Below are 18,570 nucleotides of genomic sequence, written 5' to 3'. Positions count from 1 at the left end.
AGTTAATAATTTCAAGCTACTGCAGTGTATGTGAAATTTACCATTTTCCATTTTCTCACTTTTTCTCTTTCTCTCTGGGAGAGAAAAATGCAGGAAAGGCAATTTAAAACTCCCCAGCTGTCTGTAACAATGAGGGTCTGCCGACAGTAATTGACTGAGTAAGAGAGAGAGAGAGAGAGAGAGAGAGAGAGAGAGAGAGAGAGAGAGAGAGAGAGAGAGAGAGAGAGAGAGAGAGAGAGAGAGAGATGCAGAGATAAGGAAAGAATGGAAGGATGGACAAATGAGGCATTAGCTGAGGAAAGACAAGGAGATGACATGGGATGATGTTGAGCTAGCCAATGTATAGTCTTTGAGCTGTTTTGTCTATTATCAGGCTGTGTGTGTGTGTGTGTGTGTGTGTGAGTGTGTGCACGTGCATGTTTTGGCTAAGGCGCTACGGTGGTAACTAAATCCTTTCCATTAAAGTAATATCATGCTGAGTTGAGCTGCGGGCTTGACAGCAGGTCTTTAGTGATTAATTGAGTGTTTAATGTGGACAGTAGACAATAGGATGGCTGTCGAAAATGCACTGGAGAGAGAGAAGGATAGAGAATATAGAGAGGATATATACAGTGCTGTGAAAAAGTATTTGCCCCATCCCGATTTCTTCTGTGTTTGTGTGTATCTCATACTAAATAGTTTTAGATCTTCAAATGTAATACAACATAAAACAAAGGCAAGCTGAGTGAACACACAATACAGTTATTATTATTATTATTATTTTTTTACTGATGCCAAAAAATTATCCATCACCTATCACCAATGTGAAAAACTAATTGCCCCCTTAAGCTTAAATCTGGTTGTGCCACCTTTAGCAACAGTAACTGCAACCAAACGCTTCCGATAACTGGAGATCAGTCTTTCACTTGCTTCTGGAACTAGGATTTACTCCTATGCTTTGGATCATTGTCTTGCTGCATAATCCAGTTGCACTTGAGCAGGGCCGGTTCTAGACATTTGTAGACCCTAGGCAAAATTTATGTTGGAGGAGGGCCCCCGTACCACTCCTCCCCTCCACATTTCAGAATAAATAAAAAGCACTTATAAATAACAGATATGATTCCTAACTTTTTTTTTGTATAAAACATCTGTATTCATATTTGTATATTTATATTTATATGTCTATATTAATTAAACTTTAACTAAGGTAAATCCTACAAAAAGAATTAAAGAATGAAAGATCATCTGGATCATCTCTTATTCCTTTGTTAAGGATTCTATCATGGCCATGGCCACCTACAGAGGCACTCTTCTGGATAGGATTTCCCCCTCCTATTGAACCAATATATAATATAGATATAGTCATATTAAGTATTGTAGTGCAATACCTTAAATATGAACTATATGCATAAATCAACTTCTGGTGGAAGTGAAAGAGACAAACTAACAAGCAGAAAGAATAGTTAATTTCTTCATAAAATTGTATGCTTATTTTTCAATAAATATAACAGGTATTTATGATTTGAAAACATATATTTCATTTTAGTTAGCACATTAATGTAAACATCAGCGGAATTTAGAAGATATACAGACAGTTGAGATACTTTTTTTGAAACATAAAAAATTTACTTAAATATTTTGCGAGTCAGCTCCCGACACAATGTCATTGTATGCGCAAATTCAAAGTGTCTGACAGTCTGGACGCGTCGACAGCGCTCGCACTCTTTTGAATTCAGAATAAACTGGTAAATCATCTGCCCCGAAATGACACTGATCGACAGAACAAAACCAGCTTATTTTTAGAATACATTACAATCACTCCAAAATAAATGGTGACATCTCACATATCTGCAACACGAACTACACTTTCTATGCATGACTGTTTAGACTTTCGCTCAGCAGCCCCTGATGGATGTGTTTGTTTCTGTGCCGTCATAAGTCCCTGACTTAAAGTTATTCAGATGCAGAAAAGTTGCATTTTTTGCATTTTATCATATTATCTCTTCATACATTCAGAGGGTGGGACCCACTTTGAAATGGTAATATTAATTAGTTTCACTACAGGTGAGTGACAATTCATCTATATCCAATGGACAAAAAGCCTAGTTTTTTGCTGCCTGTCTGATTGTTGGACTAGTGTATAGGGATGGTACGGTTATGGATGCCCCGCCTCCAAGCCTGAGGCCCTGGGCAAATGCCTACTCTGCCTATATGTAGTGCAGGCCCTGAAGTTGAGTTTTAACTTACAGATGGAAGGCCAGACATGCTCCTTTAGTATTTTCTGGTAGAGAGCAGAATTCATGTTTCCTTCAGTTATTGCAAGTTTCAAAGGCCTTGAAACAGCAAAGCATCCCCATACTGTCACACTTCCACCACCATGCTTGGTGATGTTCTTTTTGTGGAATTTGGTGTTTGGTTTATGCCAGATGTAATGGGACCCATTCAACTTTCAACTTTCAACTCATCAATCCACAGAGCATTCTCCCAAAAAGTTTGAGGATCATCAAGGTGTGTTTTGGCAAAACTCATCTGAGCCTTAATGTTCTTATGGGTTAGCAGTTTTTGTCTCTTTTCTGACTTCCCGGATGAGTCGTTGCTGTGCTCTTGAAGGAATTTTGGAAGGTTGGCCACTTCTGGGAAGGTTCACTACTGTGCCGAGGTTTTCTATTTAGAGATAATGGCTCTCACTGTGGTTATTTGGAGTCCCAGAGCCTTTGAAATAGATTTGTAACCCTTCCCAGAGAGATGTATTTCAATCACCTTCTTCCTCATTATTGCTGGAATTTCTTTTAACTTTGGCATAGTGTGTTACTGGGTAAGATATTTTAACCAATGTTATCCTATTGAAAAAGTTCATATTAAGTGTTGATTTGGTTGAACAGGGTTTGCAGTAATCAGGCTTGCTTGTGTCTAGTCCTGAGGTCTTGTGGAGTCCATGCCTATATATTTAACATTTTATATATATAAAATATATATATATGAATATATATATATATATATATATATATATATATATATATATATATATATATATATATATATATATATATATATATATATATAATGTTAAATATATAGGCATATATTATATATATATATAATATAAAATCTAAATATAAAATAATATAAAAATATATAAAATCCTGAATATATAAATGAAAATCTGAATATATATTGTCTACATATAATTATAAATATATCGACTGAATTTAAGATGTTATTGTCAAAGACTTGATAGGAGCTTTAGCACATTTCCATTTGCAGCTTGAACTCCATTAAGAGCTATCATGAAAGCCATAATGATATTGATATGGCCTTCAAGATGTCTTGAGTTTCTTTCAAGAATGCCCAGATTTAGTTGCCCATGTGAAAAATGATAAAGGGACATTGTCTAATTCTACAAAATGATAGATTTCTGCCACTTTTTGAGAGACCTGTGAAGGACCTATTGGTTCAATTTCTGTTTTCATAGCTTCTGTTTAAAGTTTTTATTTTTTATTTTTTTTACTGACATAAAAGTGTGTGTGTGTGTGAGTGTGAGTGTGAGTGTGTGTGTGTTTGTGTATACAGCAGATTCTGTCATGGCCCTGGCAGCAATTCACTTTAACATTTAATTAACCCTGTGTACACAAACACGTTCATAGGTGCTTATGTGGGTGCACACATGGAACTAGCACCTAGCCTGATTTTACACACACACACACACACACACACACACACACACACACACACACACACACACACACACACACACACACACACACACACACACACAGAGCCACAATTTAAAATTACATCAAGTCTGCCATATAAAATATACAAATCATACACATACATACTGTATGCAAGGTAATTTCTTGGACTTATCTATTTTGTTGTTGCATGTTGTGAAGTTTTGGTTATGTCTGTTATCTTGTTTAATTTACCATCTTGAGTCTGGTATCTGCCATGTTTGTTTTGGGTAGAGCTGCACAGGGCCAAAGCGAGGCTGCAGGCTCACTGCAGTAAGCTTCATTGGGTTTATCTTGGAAGTGGGAATTTGGAGCTCGGAACTACATCATATTTTGACCATTTTTGTGCATTCGAGCTACAAAGTGGGAAAAAAAACATGGATGCCTCCTTGTTTGTCTCTTGTTAGGAACAAGCTAACCAGCTAACTATAATGGGTATGTATATTTTCCTCCTCCAATCAGTGAACAGTACAGGCACTGTTATAGATTTGACAAGCACATATGTCTGCATGCTGACTGATCTAAAGCAAATGCTTGTATATAAAGTATATCTCATTTAAAGGTAAGATTGTTTGACATACTGTTGATGTAAACAAAGTAACCACTATTACCTTTTAATCAGTTATGGGCTACTTTCTTTCCTGCTGATTAGTGATTTGATGTCACTTGCTGAACTTGGGGTTTAGAAGACTGCCCAGTTCCCAAGTAGGAATTCTGACTTGAGGGATCTTTATCTAGTCGGAAATTATGAGTTTACCGTTACATTTAGTCGAATGCAGCACATGACCCTTCTCCAATATGTGTTTGTATTAAGTATTAAATGTTATTATGTTACCATTACTATAAATGTTAACTAATATTAATATTAGTGTATATATTTACTGATCACCCTATTGGTTTTGGGAAGATCTATGAAGCCAGTAAGTACATTGAGTATAACAGTGGCTACTCTAGGCTGCGGTGGGTGGAACACACGCGCACAGGAGGCAGGAGTGGGGAAAAAAGTGCTCTTTAATTTTAAAATGTGGAAGAAAAGGGACGGTGAGGCATTGAGGTGAAGAAGGTGGTCATCACAGTCTTCCCAGCGGAGGACTGGCGAGCGGGCTGCAGCAGCGTCGAGCTGGTTGTGGGTGCCGGCTGAGGGAGCAGCGTGGCGAGGGAGCATCATCTTCTTCGGTGTCTGTGAGGGATAGAGAAAAATGCATCAGCTTTGTCTAGGCAGGAGAATGTGCTCACCTCTCTGGGTTGGTTGCACCCTTTTATATTCTCCTGTCCCCTGCAGGAGGGTGAATCATTGGCCACCAGCCGTGTGTGCTTCCACCGCCCTGCCTTGCAGCCATGTGCTCCTGTGCTGTCAACAAACAGGGTGCTGAAGTGGAGCTGTCTGTTCAGCACCCAGGCAGCAGTTGCGCGAGGAGTGCATCGGTCTTGGTGTATGTGGGCTGCAGATCCGCTGTCACACTAACCTTGTGCTGCATTCAAGGCAAAATTTGCAATTCCCCTACTACAACTAGTCAAAACCACTCAAAATGCCTGCCTAATTTAAAATTTCTACTAGTCAACTTGGGGTAGTATTCAACTACCAGTTCCTTCCCTATTTACATAGTGACATCAAATCAACATGGCCACGCACACTGTGCACAGTGTAAAGTAAATACTCTACTTGTCTACTTCTAAATTACTTTACAGCAGTATTAGCTTTAAATCAGTTAATATACAGATACAGTACTTGGTTAAATCTATACCTTTGATTTATCCTAATACTTAATAAAAACCATACTAATCACTGCCACTGATGATTCTAATCACTTGAGAAAATCATCATCATTAGAGTTATGACTAATGTTAACCAGTTAGCTTGTTGCTAAGCCACTTGCTATTGTCCGCTGTTGTTGCAGTACTGCAATTTCAGTCCAAAATGTTGCATGAAGTTCAGTATAGTAGATCAGTACCAATAGCCACTCAGGCCTGTAACTGTAAAAGTGAGCTTTACATGTTCTGACAGAGCAAATAAAATAAACATTTTCATGGAGATGTCCATGTTTTTTTGTCCGTTATTACTACTTATTACTTATGTCCTACTAATTATTACACCTGGCAAATTACCACTTACAAGTCACAATGAATGCAACATTACCTCAGCTATAATGGGAGCTCTGATATGGCTTGGTTGTGCATTATAAAAATACAAATAAAACTATTTTTTGTTTACACTTATCAATAAATATTTATTTAAATAATTTTTGTTAGAATTTATTTTCTCACTGGTAAACCTTTTCCTTTGTAGTGGTGCACTGTGTAAATAAAATACATGAACACATACAGTACATGCTGTTTAATAAATAAAAAATGGGAACTCTTTAATACCTGTCTACTCTGTGTGTGTGTGTGTGTGTGTGTGTGTGTGTGTGTGTATCGGTGTGTTTGTGTTTTCTCTGTTGTCTTTCTGAAGAGGTCAGATCAATTGAGCATCTGAATAAACACAGCAGGAGAGGGTTGTTTGGAATGACTTTCTCTTTCTTACCCCAGTCTCTCTCTCCCTTCTCTGTCTCCCTCTCTCTGCCTCTCTTAGCTCCATCCATGGTTCCCATAATGCACCAGGTCAGCTCCACCATGAGGAGCATCACGCTGTCATGGCCACAGCCAGAACAACCCAATGGCATCATACTGGACTATGAGCTGCATTATTATGAGAAGGTAGGCGATCTGTGCATGTGTATATTTTATTAATACACATTCATTTTCTGCACATCACATTTTATCAGGCTCTTCAAGCTGCAGTAATATTTTCTCAGAAGCTTGGATTGATTGCTTTAAATTAAATTGAATCATGTTGGATAGAGATTTAGTTCAATTATTGTGCTGTTTGGAAAGTGATAAAGTGATTTTTCTTTGGCTTGTTGTTGGATAAGACATCTGAGAAGGGTGTGTGTGTGTGTGTGTGTGTGTGTGTGTGTGTGTGTGTGAGAGAGAGAGAGAGAGAGAGAGAGAGAGAATATTGTTCTTTGTTCCATGTGTATTCCTCTAAATGGACATCTGATACTTCAGATTTCTATTTTGGAGAGTCCTGTTTTAATAATCATAAACAAGTGTGAAATGAGACTTAAGATCACAGATATCACATGGATGTGATAGACATATTCTTGTTATCTTTTTGGCACAGATAAGTCATGATGAGATGTGGGCTAGGTGATACCTGAGCAAATCACTTTGATATTTTCATAATGGTATATGACTAATTGATTGGTTTACTGTAAATCTGTTTTAGTGGTGGAAATAACCAGCTGTCAGACTTTTCCACCCACTTTCCTGAGTTACTGTATATAGGACATAGGGTTATATCTACTAATGGGATTTTATACTTGTTGTTCTGTGTATATTCCTCCAGATTATATTATGTGTTAACTGTCTGAATCACATTTGGATGTTTGTTTTAATTTATTACAGATATTACAGATTTTTCAGGGAGTCCCAAAAGTCTCCATATGTAGGGGACTATGTTTGCCAGCACCACGTGGGTTGTGCCTTCATCAGTAGGTGTCCATGGACGTCCACTTCTCAGTTGGTCCGCAACATTTCCAGTCTTTTTTAATTTTGTTAATAACTTTGGCAACAGTGTCATGTGTGGCGTGTTTGGCATGTTTACTGTCTAACTTTGCGACAGCTTCCCGATCCAGCCATGAGAATGACTTCAATGTACTCTTCTTTTGTCAAAAGGATTCTTAAACGCTTTCTGGAAGAAGAAAAATAAAGAATATAAAAAAGTATGAACACTTTTGGAAGACATTTTGCTAAAAAGTGTTAATTTTCCCTATGTATGGAGACTTTTGGGACACCCTGTATATTAAACTAGGGTGAAAATAAATGTATACACAATGTATGCAACTGGTTTGTTCAAAATGGGACAGAATTTTAAAGCTTTCACTTGAAAGCTTTTGACGGAAAGTTGTGTAATTTCATCTGTGATAAAGAGGACATTCAAAAAGGTCTCCCGAATATAACTTTGGACCAAGCACATTTTGGACAATTTGTGTTAACAGAAATGTTAACAGAAACAAACTTTTTTTATTTTAAAGCTCTAGCCATTTCAATTATGCTTATGCTGAGGTCAGCTAGAGGTCATAACTTGTCATTCCCAACTTCAAAGCCAAAGCGAAAGGAAATGCAAACTGCCCCCTCCACAATCTCTAAAATCATACTCATGAACTTCTCAACTACGAGTTCCTCCAAGTCCAGGGAGTCACATCAAATCAATGTGGTAGCTCACAGTAGCAGAAGAAAACAAAGTAGCACCTCGTACCTTTAAGTGAGTTATGCTGTATATACAAGTATTTGCTTTAGATCAATCAGCATATAGACATATTTGCTTGTTAAATCTATAACATTGACTGTACAGTTCTCTGACTCTAGGAGGAAAATATACAGTATATCACTCATCACAGATAGCTAGCTTATTGCTAAGAAAAGAGAGCGAGGGGAGATTTAGGATCTTTCCTAAGATTTGGGACCTTGTGGGAACCTTCCCAACAGTCTAGGTAGAATGGGTTCAAAATGGCAGATAAACACACAAACCAATGCTGTTATTGTTCGACTGTGACTGACTTCACACATGCATAAACACATAGCATGTAGACTCCCAACGTACACAATATAGAAAAGCCCACTGTATCTTCTTTCTCAGACAAATAAAAAAAACATATACTGTATTTACTATATATACAGTGTCTCACAAAAGTGAGTACACCCCTCACATTTTTGTAAATATTTGATTATATCTTTTCATGGGACAACACTGAAGAAATGACACTTTGCTATAATGTAAAGTAGTGAGTGTACAGCTTGTGTAACAGTGAAAATTTGCTGTCCCCTCAAAATAATCAACACACAGCCATTAATGTCTAAAACGCTGGCAACAAAAATGAGTACACCCCTAAGTGAAAATGTTCAAATTGGGCCCAATTAACTATTTTCCCTCCCTGGTGTCATGTGACTTGTTAGTGTTACAAGGTCTCAGGTGTGAATGGGAAGCAGTGAATGGTGGGAGTGTCATGGTCTGGAGCTGCATGAGTGTTGCCGGCACTGGGGAGCTACAGTTCATTGAGGGAACCATGAATGCCAACATGTACTGTGACATACTGAAACAGAGCATGATCCCCTCCCTTCGTAGACTGGGCCGCAGGGCAGTATTCCAGCATGATAACGACCCCAAACACACCTCCAAGACGACCACTGCCTTGCTAAAGAAGCTGAGGGTGAAGGTGATTGACTGGCCTAGCATGTCTCCAGACCTAAACCCTAGTGAGCATCTCTGGGCCATCCTGAAACAGAAGGTGGAGGAGCACAAGGTCTCTAACATCCACCAGCTCCGTGATGAGGACTCCAGTGGCAACCTGTGAAGCTCTAGTGAACTCAATGCCCAAGAGGGTTAAGGCAGTGCTGGAAAATAATGGTGGCCACACAAAATATTGACACTTTGGGCCCAATTTGGACATTTTCACTTAGGGGTGTACTCACTTTTGTTGCCAGCGGTTTAGACATTAATGGCTGTGTGTTGAGTTATTTTGAGGGGACAGCAAATTTACACTGTTATACAAGCTGTACACTCACTATTTTACATTGTAGCAAAGTGTCATTTCTTCACTGTTGTCACATGAAAAGATATAATCAAATATTTACAAAAATGTGAGGAGTGTACTCACTTTTGTGAGATACTGTATGTGTGTGTGTATGTGTGTGTATGTGTGTATGTATATATATGTGTATATATATATATATATATATATATATATATATATATATATATATATATATACTACACTAGTGTAAATATGTAATGTGGATACTAACGGATATCAACAGTTCCTATTTACACTAGTGTGACACGTAACATGAATGAATATTAAAACTCCTTGCCTGATAGTTTCATCCCACTGAAGGCAATCACACTCATCCAATTTTGCAAAGATCCGTTATTGTCTGATGATTATGCGGCATCCAAAAATGAGTCCGGATATGAAAATGAGTTTAATCAGAAAGCGTGGGATGAAGATCCCTCTCGACAATGGATTAACGCAATGCAAACGCCACGAGTGGAAGCACTTATTTACCCATAAATATGCATGAAGAGTAATCATCTCCTTATTTGTGTTCTGTGGGTCCTTTTGGCAAACAGACGAGCACTTCTCAAACAAATACAGATGAGCAAATATCACTGAATGGCTGCTTCTGTAAGACATGGGAAAAGTGAGTGATATCAAAGGCGCTAAAGACTTTCTGGCAATAATTTATTCATTTACAGTACATTTTTATTAGCAATGTGAAAATTTGTAAAGTGCTTTATAATAATGCACTAATGTCCAGCTCTCTCTACATCATCCCACTTATTATATGGCATTACCAATGTGATTTACCAAAAAAAATCATTAGTTCAACATAGAACATTGGTTACAAGTGTCCATTGCTATGTAGGATCGGCATAGCATTACATTTACATTCAGATTTAATAATTTGGCAGATACTTTTATCCAGAGTTACCTGTTACAAATATTGAAGTTCTCTTCTTCCCTTCTACAGCCATTGACTGTACAATATACTATATAAATAGTACTGACTCAGTTTAACATGCAATCATTTCAGTTTAAAGCATCCATTCAAGTACATCAATGTAGAAAAACGTATCAAGGATCGTGCCAATTCGTCACCAGCCATGACCTTCTCATGCTGCACAATGTAGTTAATGCTATAGCTACGAGTGTGTGTTTGAATATGTATAGGTAACCAGACTGCAGTGTTGAACATTGAAAATGTTTTAGCATACTGGAGTAAGCAAAGACTATAAAATGAGACGTCTCCCTTGCTTCCCTAGAAGGCAAGAACAGCATCTAATTTTGAAAAAGCAAAAGTTTCACAAATTTCCAAACATTAACTGGCTAAGTTAATGTTCTTTGCCAGGTTAGAGTAGCATCAATTCCAGTAGCTAACATACTGTACAGTGGCAAGAAAAAGTATGTGAACCTTTTGGAATTTCATGATTTTCTGAATACATTTGTCATAAAATGTGATCTGATCTTCATCTAAGTCAAGGGTATTGACAAATATAATATGTCTAAAATAAGAACACAAAAAAAAATTCCGATCCCTCATGTCTTTATTGAACACAGTCATTCAACATTCAAAATGGCAGTGAAAAAAGTAAGTGAACCCTTACAATTAATAACTGGTTGACCCCACCTTGGCAGCAATAGTCTCAACCAGGTGCTTCCTGTAGCTGTGGATCAGACCTGCACATCGTTCAGGAGGAATTTTAGCCCATTCTTCCTGGCAGAACTGCTTTAGCTCTGTCATATTCTTTGGACGTCTCACGTGTATGGCTTTCTTCAAGTCATTCCATAGCACCTCTATTGGGATGAGGTCTGGGCTCTGACTTGGCCACTCCAAAAGGTGGATTTTGTTTTTCTGAAGCCATTTTGTTGTGGACTTGCTCTGGTGTTTTGGGTCGTTGTCATGTCGCATGACCCAACTTCTACAGTTTCAGCTGACGTACAGACATTCTCACATTATCCTGAAGAATTCTCTGATATACTTGGGATTTCATCTTCCCTTCAATGATTGCAAGCTGACCAGGCCCTGATGCAGCAAAGCAGGCCCAAATCATGATGTTTCCTCCACCATACTTTACGGTTGGGATGATGTTTTCATGATGATATGCTGTGCCCTTTCTACGCCAGATGTAGTGCTGTGTGGTTTTTCCAAATAGTTCAATCTTAGTTTCATCAGTCCACAAAACATTTTGCCAATACCGCTGTGGAGTGTCTATGTGCTCTTTTGCAAACTTCAGGCATGCAGCAATGTTCTTTTTAGTAAGCAGTGGCTTCCTTCGTGGTGTCCTGCTAAAGATACCCTGCTTGTTCAATGTTTTATGTATTGCACACTCATGAACAGAGATGTTAGCCAGTTCCAGTGATGCCTTTAAATCTTCGGCTGTAATTCGGGGTTGTTTCTTTACCTCACTGATGTCTTCGTTGTGCTCTTGGCTTCATTTTGACTGGGCGCCCACTTCTTGGTAGAGTAGCAACAGTCCCAAAGTGTCTTCATTTGTAGAATGTTTGCCAAACTGTAGACTGGTGAATTTCTAAAGTCTTTGAAATCACTTTGTAACCCTTGCCAGCTTTATGTAAATCAACAATTCTTGATCGTAGATCCTCTGAAAGCTCTTTTTGGCGAGGCATGGCTCACATAAGCGTGTGCTTCTTGTGCAGAGCAAACTCCAAAAGTTTGAGGGGTTTTTAATCAGTCAAAGTAGCTGTAGTCAACACCTCCAGACTCATTTTCTTAACAAGACTCCAATTAGCTTTTTTGAGGTCATTAACTCAAGGGTTCACATACTTTTGCCATAAGCACTATGAGGTTTTTTGGTTGTTCAGAATAAAGACATGAGGGATCAGAATTTTTTTGGGTTATTATTTTAGACACATTATATTTGTCAATACCCTTGACTTAGATGAAGATCAGATAACATTTTATGACAAATTTATTCAGAAAACCATGAAATTCCAAAAGGTTCACATACTTTTTCTTGCCACTGTAAATGGCTAAGCACCAAATCACATTTTAGCGAATGACAAATATTGCAAACTTATAGAGACTGAATAATGTTTTCAAGTAAATCAACATAATTGTCATAGAACAAAAATTCTCTAACAGATTTAAACAGTGATAAAAGTTATTTTTAAGAAGAGTGGACAAGATTATATTTCAATTTCACTATAAGATGCCCTGCCTATCTCTATGTTTATAACCTAATGTACTTCAAAAGAAAATGTGAAATCAACATTGCTGCCATTTAAAAAAAAAAAAAAAAAAGAAGATATGTTTACAATGGGAAATGAGTTCTCATTTTGATTATTAGCATCATCCACATCAGTCTCTGTCTCATCACCTGTGGTAAAAGGCACTCGCAGCATTTAAACACATGCCTCATCACTGTCTCTTCACTCCACTGATCTCGGTTTGCTCTTACATCAGTGAGGAAATGATCTCTGATTAATTCCATCAGTTCTGTTCTGTTGACTAAATTTCTCGTTATTAGGTTATTTAAACATTTTAAACACTTTGCCCTGTGTCATGTGTACAGAGTGTACAAACTCTTCTCTGTTTTGATGATGTGTGGCACTGGAGCATCGCGGACATTTTGAAAGCCTTACATTCATTATAATATCTCACAGCTCCAGGGTTTTCAGTTCAATCCTGAGCCTGAGTTAAGCTCCGGATCCATCATAACCCTGAAGCAGTTACTTAAAAACGAATGAATGTAATTTTCACATCAAAGATTACATGACCTTCATAATGCATCACTAAAAAAACAGGGCAACAATGATGCATTTTAAAGTTTTGCTGCATACATCAAGCCTAAATGTATTTAAGTGTGCCTTTTCAGTTGCTGGAGGTTTGTTGTAGAATGTGTATTTGATTAAAATCTGTAATTTCTGCTATGCACTAACATCCATCTAATATTCCAACACCAGCCATTTTTCAAGGCTATTCAAGTGTATGAGCAGTTTGATATTGCTCTTGTGTGTGTGTGTGTGTGTGTGTGTGTGTGTGTGTGTGTGTGTGTGTGTGTGTGTGTGTGTGTGTGTATGCATAGTGGGAAAGCTTTAGAAAATGAATGCTTGAAGTTGGACTGTTTTGTTTTAACCATTTTTACACTTCAGAAATTACTACCCAGATATCAATCATGGCCTTGTTTACATTCCACTCTGCTCTTATGTTTGAATCATTGTTGTTTTGTTTACTTGGCTTTTTTCCTTTTTTTTTAATTACGTCCTTGAATACAGCATTCAGCATGAAAGCTGATTAACAAGGAAATCCACTCTCAAGAGGAAAAAGGCAATGCCTTGTTTAAAAATGACTTGCCTGTTGCCTTGTTTAAAATATATATTTAGAGGCACTTGGGAGGAAAGGACTAGTTCAAACGCCTGGTAGTTAATGAGGACCGTTACCTATGACCTGTTCAACCCCAAATCTCACAAGCCTTTGTTCAATTTGTTGAATGTTTCTCCATTATATTTGCCAAACATACCCACATTATGTTATTAGTAATAGTGTGTATAGCCTTGTTTAGTTAGTAGTGCTGCTAAATTCTCGAATCTAACTGGTCAGAAAATGTTGATTAATTTTCTAAAAACAGCAGCTCTGACAATAGTGCCAACTACTTTACCCTTTACACTTTATGACCAAGCATGTGGGCACCTGACCATCACACCCATGTGTGCCCATTCCAAAGTCATGGGCATTAACTTGGAGTTGACCACCACCCCCGTCTCACCCACCAACCCTTGCTGTTATAATAACTAGACTCTTCTGGGAAGGTTTTCCACAAGATTTTGGAGCGTGCATGCATTTGTGAGGTTAGGCACAGATGTCGAGTGCGGAGGTCTGGTACACAGTCAGCGTTCCAATTCATCTCAAAGGAGTTCAGTGGGGTTGAGGTCAGGGCTTGGGCCACTCGAGTTCTTCCACATCAACTTTTGCAAACAATGTCTTTATTTACCTTGCTTTGTGCTGGAACAGGTTTGGGCCCCTTAGTTCCAGTGAAGGGAAATTGTAATGCTACAGACCATTTCAACGGCTATTCGTCAATTTAAGGAAGTGATGTTCCTTGGACGTTTTCAGCTAGTTGTCAAGCACGTTCAAAACAATAGCGGGAGGCTCTTTATGCACAGTAAGATTACGATTAACGTATTTAAGCGTAAGATTAAAAATGTCAGCATTAAAATTAGGACCATGTTGTTTGGTGGTGGATGCTCCCTCAGGCCAAAAGATATAGTGTTTAGATTTCCGAAAAACAAAACAAAACACAATGTGATGCCTGGATTGCAGCAGTGAAGCAAGAAGGCTGTATACACATTAGCAACTCTAGGATATGTAGCACACATTTTATCTCTAGTAAATAAACAACATTTTTTCCATTGAATTACAGTAGTCATTGATTTTTGTCAGGTCTATCCTTGCACCTGAAGAGAATTTGGTTACCCAGGACACACCTCGGCCTACCAACATGGCCTATGAAGACTGCACTTCTCATCGGGCTGTCATTTTCACACTCACCTGACTTCTAATCACACACATTTATTTTCAGATTTTTGTAAATACCTTAACTGTTCAGTTTTAGCTAGACCTAAAAAATACGAGCTAGTCATCTTGTTTTGACAGGTCCGGGTTTTAAAAATGGCGCCACAGGAAATGCTTCAGGACCAGACATTCGCGGTAGCACTGTAACTCATTTGTTATTGTTTACATCCTGGAAATGGTATATAGCATACAAAGATATTCTAGATAATTGTGTACCTCCGACTCTGCAACGGTTTGGCAAAAGACCGACATATGGGTGTGATGGTCGTGTGTCCAAATACTTTTGGTCATATAGTGTATAATGCAGTGTATAGTGTATAGTGTAGAATAAGTTTATATTTAGATTTGCAGTGACTCTTCCCTCTAATGAGACAAGCAGACACAAACCATGCCAGCAAAATGTCTCCCACAGCCTAACAGAGCCACTCTTGTTTTCCAAATGCAGTAAAAGGCAGCAACAAAAATCCTCACATATCAATCCAGTGTATTTATTAAGCTTAAACTACAGGTAACCTACACCATCTTTCATCTACTGTGTGTGAGTGAGTGTGTGTATGATTACAGGTCCATCCTCTCTTTCACTGCTCATTAGTTACAACAATACTGATGTGTATGGTCCACTGAATTTATTACCTACAAATCAGTTCTGTGGAGCATTATACACTCTGTAATTCTCTCTAATTGTGCAGTAAGCAGTTATGAGTGTAGAAACACATCACCTCTTACTGGACATGATATTCTACCTTCTGTTGCTCTGAGTAGAGTCCTCCATGGGCTAGTTCAGGTCAATAAAGAAAGTTGTTCTATTAATCAGAGGTGGAAGAGAGGGAAAGGGGATAAGGCCAAATGTGAGAGCTTGACAAACTACATGAAAGCAGTTTGTGGAAGTCACTGACCCATGAGGAGGACAGCGTGTAGAGAGAGGTCTTCTAATATGAACCTAAAATGCTTCATGCAATCTGGGAATTGTGTGCCATTTTGTGTTGTTCTAGCAGTTACTGCTTTATGTACAGTTGTATGACCTATAAAAAAAAGTTCATAATGATGTCTTCACTAAAGCTGAGTAGAATGACCAAAAGTCTCACTCAAAGAAAAGTACTTTTACTTATTAAATGATGACTTAAAGGTGCATTAGTCAAGGTTAAGTTGGTGAAGTATAACAACTTCTATCCATCCAATTTCTGTAACACTAAACCTACACAGGGTCACGGGGAACCTGGAGCCTATTCCAGGGGACTCAGGGCAAAAGGTGGGGAACACCATGGATAGGGTGCCAACCCATCACAGGGCACAGTCGCACACACACTCACACACACACCCGTACAACAAAATTAGAATGATTATTTTACTCTTTGAACCTGCCTCCCAAACTCCCAACCTACGGGGGCCGACAGACTTCAATTAATAGTCTGATTGTGCTTATAGCATTACATACATTGAGAAAGTGTTGCCTGTTTGTTTTCCAATCTTCAACTGCCTCCGTAGACTCATATTCCTATTCTTGGCTGACAGGAGTGGAACCCGATGCCATCTTCTGATGTTGTAGCTCATCGGCCTCAAGGTATTTTGTGTTCTGAGATGCTTTTCTGCTCATCACGGTTGTAATGAATAGCTATTTTAGTGATTGTAGACTTTTTTAAGACAATTTTTGTCTATGTTTCGAACGAGGGATTAGATCTGCCTTTAAAAAACATACAATTCACAATTATGGGTTACAATTTATAATTTATAGAACACTAAAAACAAATATCTGGCATGTGTACTTTGCCTTGGAATCCTGGAAGCTTTACCTTTGGCCTTATTTACATAAAATGTATTTTGCGTTCAGATTTTTTTTACATTTCAAAATGGTAACATGTAATTATATATTTTTAAAGGCAAATCTTACCCCTAGCTATTTCAATGCAAAGAAAAACAACATAAAAAAACAAAACAAAAAAACACCACGGCAATGTTTGTATGTTTGTATAGCTCAAATATACGGATAGTATCTATATACCTTTCTCAATTTCTTCTCCAATCAATAGTCATGGATCGCTCTCTCACTCTCTTTCTCTCTCTCACACACATACACGCGCACACACACACACACACACACACACACACACACACACACAAACACACAAACAAACAAACACAGTCATCAGAGAGTACTCAACCTGTGATCATCCTGTAGTCACGCCACTCTGACTTGATTTCTATCATTCTTTTTTTCCCTATTCTCTTCTTTCTTTCATTCCAGTGGTTGTTTATTTTTCCACAGGAGCTCATGTTTTTTCCCTTCTGTTGTGTCTCAATTTGTTAGCGATAAAAATACACCAGTGACTGTAACTCTGTGTAAACACACACACACACACAAACTATGCTGGACTGCAGTTCTGCATTATGTGGTTATTTAAGATAGTCCAAGCTAAAATAATGTTTGAAAGGGTGACAGTGGAAAAAATGTAAGTGGGTGTGCAGGTGCGTGTGGATGTATGTATGATGGCTGACCCATGCCGCACACCAAAGAAGATCAAAAGATATTCAAATCTGCATTTAAATGCAGCACTGTCACTAGAGCCAACTCTAGTGATCCATTTACCAAATTAAATTATCATACATGGCTTATCTGTTCCACACTGACGTGGGATAGATTTTGAGGTCTACCTTTATCTCCACTTTCTTATGGGAGCTCTAATGGAACCATTCCTGAAATAATGCTTTCTCTGAAAGTGAGCCGCATTTAGTCATGGTTTGTGTGCAGTCATAAAAAATTCACTGTGACACACTATAGCAATCTCAGAAGAGCACTATAAAATGGAGGCTTTAAGATTTCAGGACTTCAGAAAAAGGATTAAAGAACCTAAAATGGCTGCTTAGAAAAAAAAAAAAAAACAAAACAGTAATAATAATAATAATATTAATAATAATAATAATAATAATAATAATAATAATAATAATAATAAGAGGAATGGGGGCAAGGTGGCATAGTGGTTAGCCTGTTAACCCATTTGCCTCACTCCTTCGGAGTCTGCATGTGTGTACTTTGCATGTTCTCCCCATGGTTCAGGGGTTTCCTCCGGGTACTCTGGTTTCCTCACCCAGTCTAAACACATGCGTTGTAAGCTGATTGGCATCTCTAAATAGTCCATAGTGTGTGAATGGCTGTGTGACAGTATGTGCAATTGTGCCCTGTGTAGGTTAAGCGGTGGAGAAAATGGATGGCTGAATGATAATAATAATAATAACAATAATAATAATAATAATAATAATAATAATAATAATAATAATAAGAAGAAGAAGAAGAAGAAGAAGAATTCAAAGCACTCTTTAATAGAAATAAATCATAATAGAAGTTCTCCGGTCAGTCCACTTTTTTCTTCTTTCCTGATTTGTACCAACACTGAGCTGATTTTAAGCGAATCGAGACGTGACTGTTCCTGACTGAGCTTTCAGAATTGCAATATAGACCACTCTCTTTGTGTTGAATTCCGCAAGGTCATTTACATTTTATTTATATAGCATTTTCCGATTTCAGAAAGCACATTTATAGAAATCTGGATATAGATTTAGATCCCTAATGAGCAAGCAAGAGTTGACTGTGACACCTTCCTGAGAAGAACCCATCCTCTTGTGGGTGACACCAAACTGGTGGCTATTGTTGATTATTTGTGTCACGCCATATTTTCAAGCTTCTCTCAAAGTGCCTTCCAGTCTGAGCAAAATGTGAATGACATGCTGAGTG

The 18,570-nt window shown here is 38.0% G+C and overlaps 1 protein-coding gene across 2 annotated transcripts in view; it reads left to right on the top strand.

Annotated features, from left to right (window-relative positions):
* The window catches only part of LOC108280618 (ephrin type-B receptor 1-B), a 380,602-nt gene that overhangs the window by 269,565 nt on the left and 92,467 nt on the right, over positions 1-18,570 (top strand). For both annotated transcript variants that reach the window (XM_017495793.3, XM_017495792.3), the window contains exon 6: positions 6,283-6,407. In XM_017495793.3, coding sequence (XP_017351282.1) covers positions 6,283-6,407 — 125 coding nt within the window. The remainder of the gene's footprint in view (positions 1-6,282; positions 6,408-18,570) is intronic.

Source organism: Ictalurus punctatus, chromosome 20 (genome assembly GCF_001660625.3).
Source record: "Ictalurus punctatus breed USDA103 chromosome 20, Coco_2.0, whole genome shotgun sequence".
In the NCBI taxonomy this organism is placed as follows: domain Eukaryota; kingdom Metazoa; phylum Chordata; class Actinopteri; order Siluriformes; family Ictaluridae; genus Ictalurus; species Ictalurus punctatus.
This window is presented reverse-complemented; position numbering and strand designations above follow the sequence as displayed.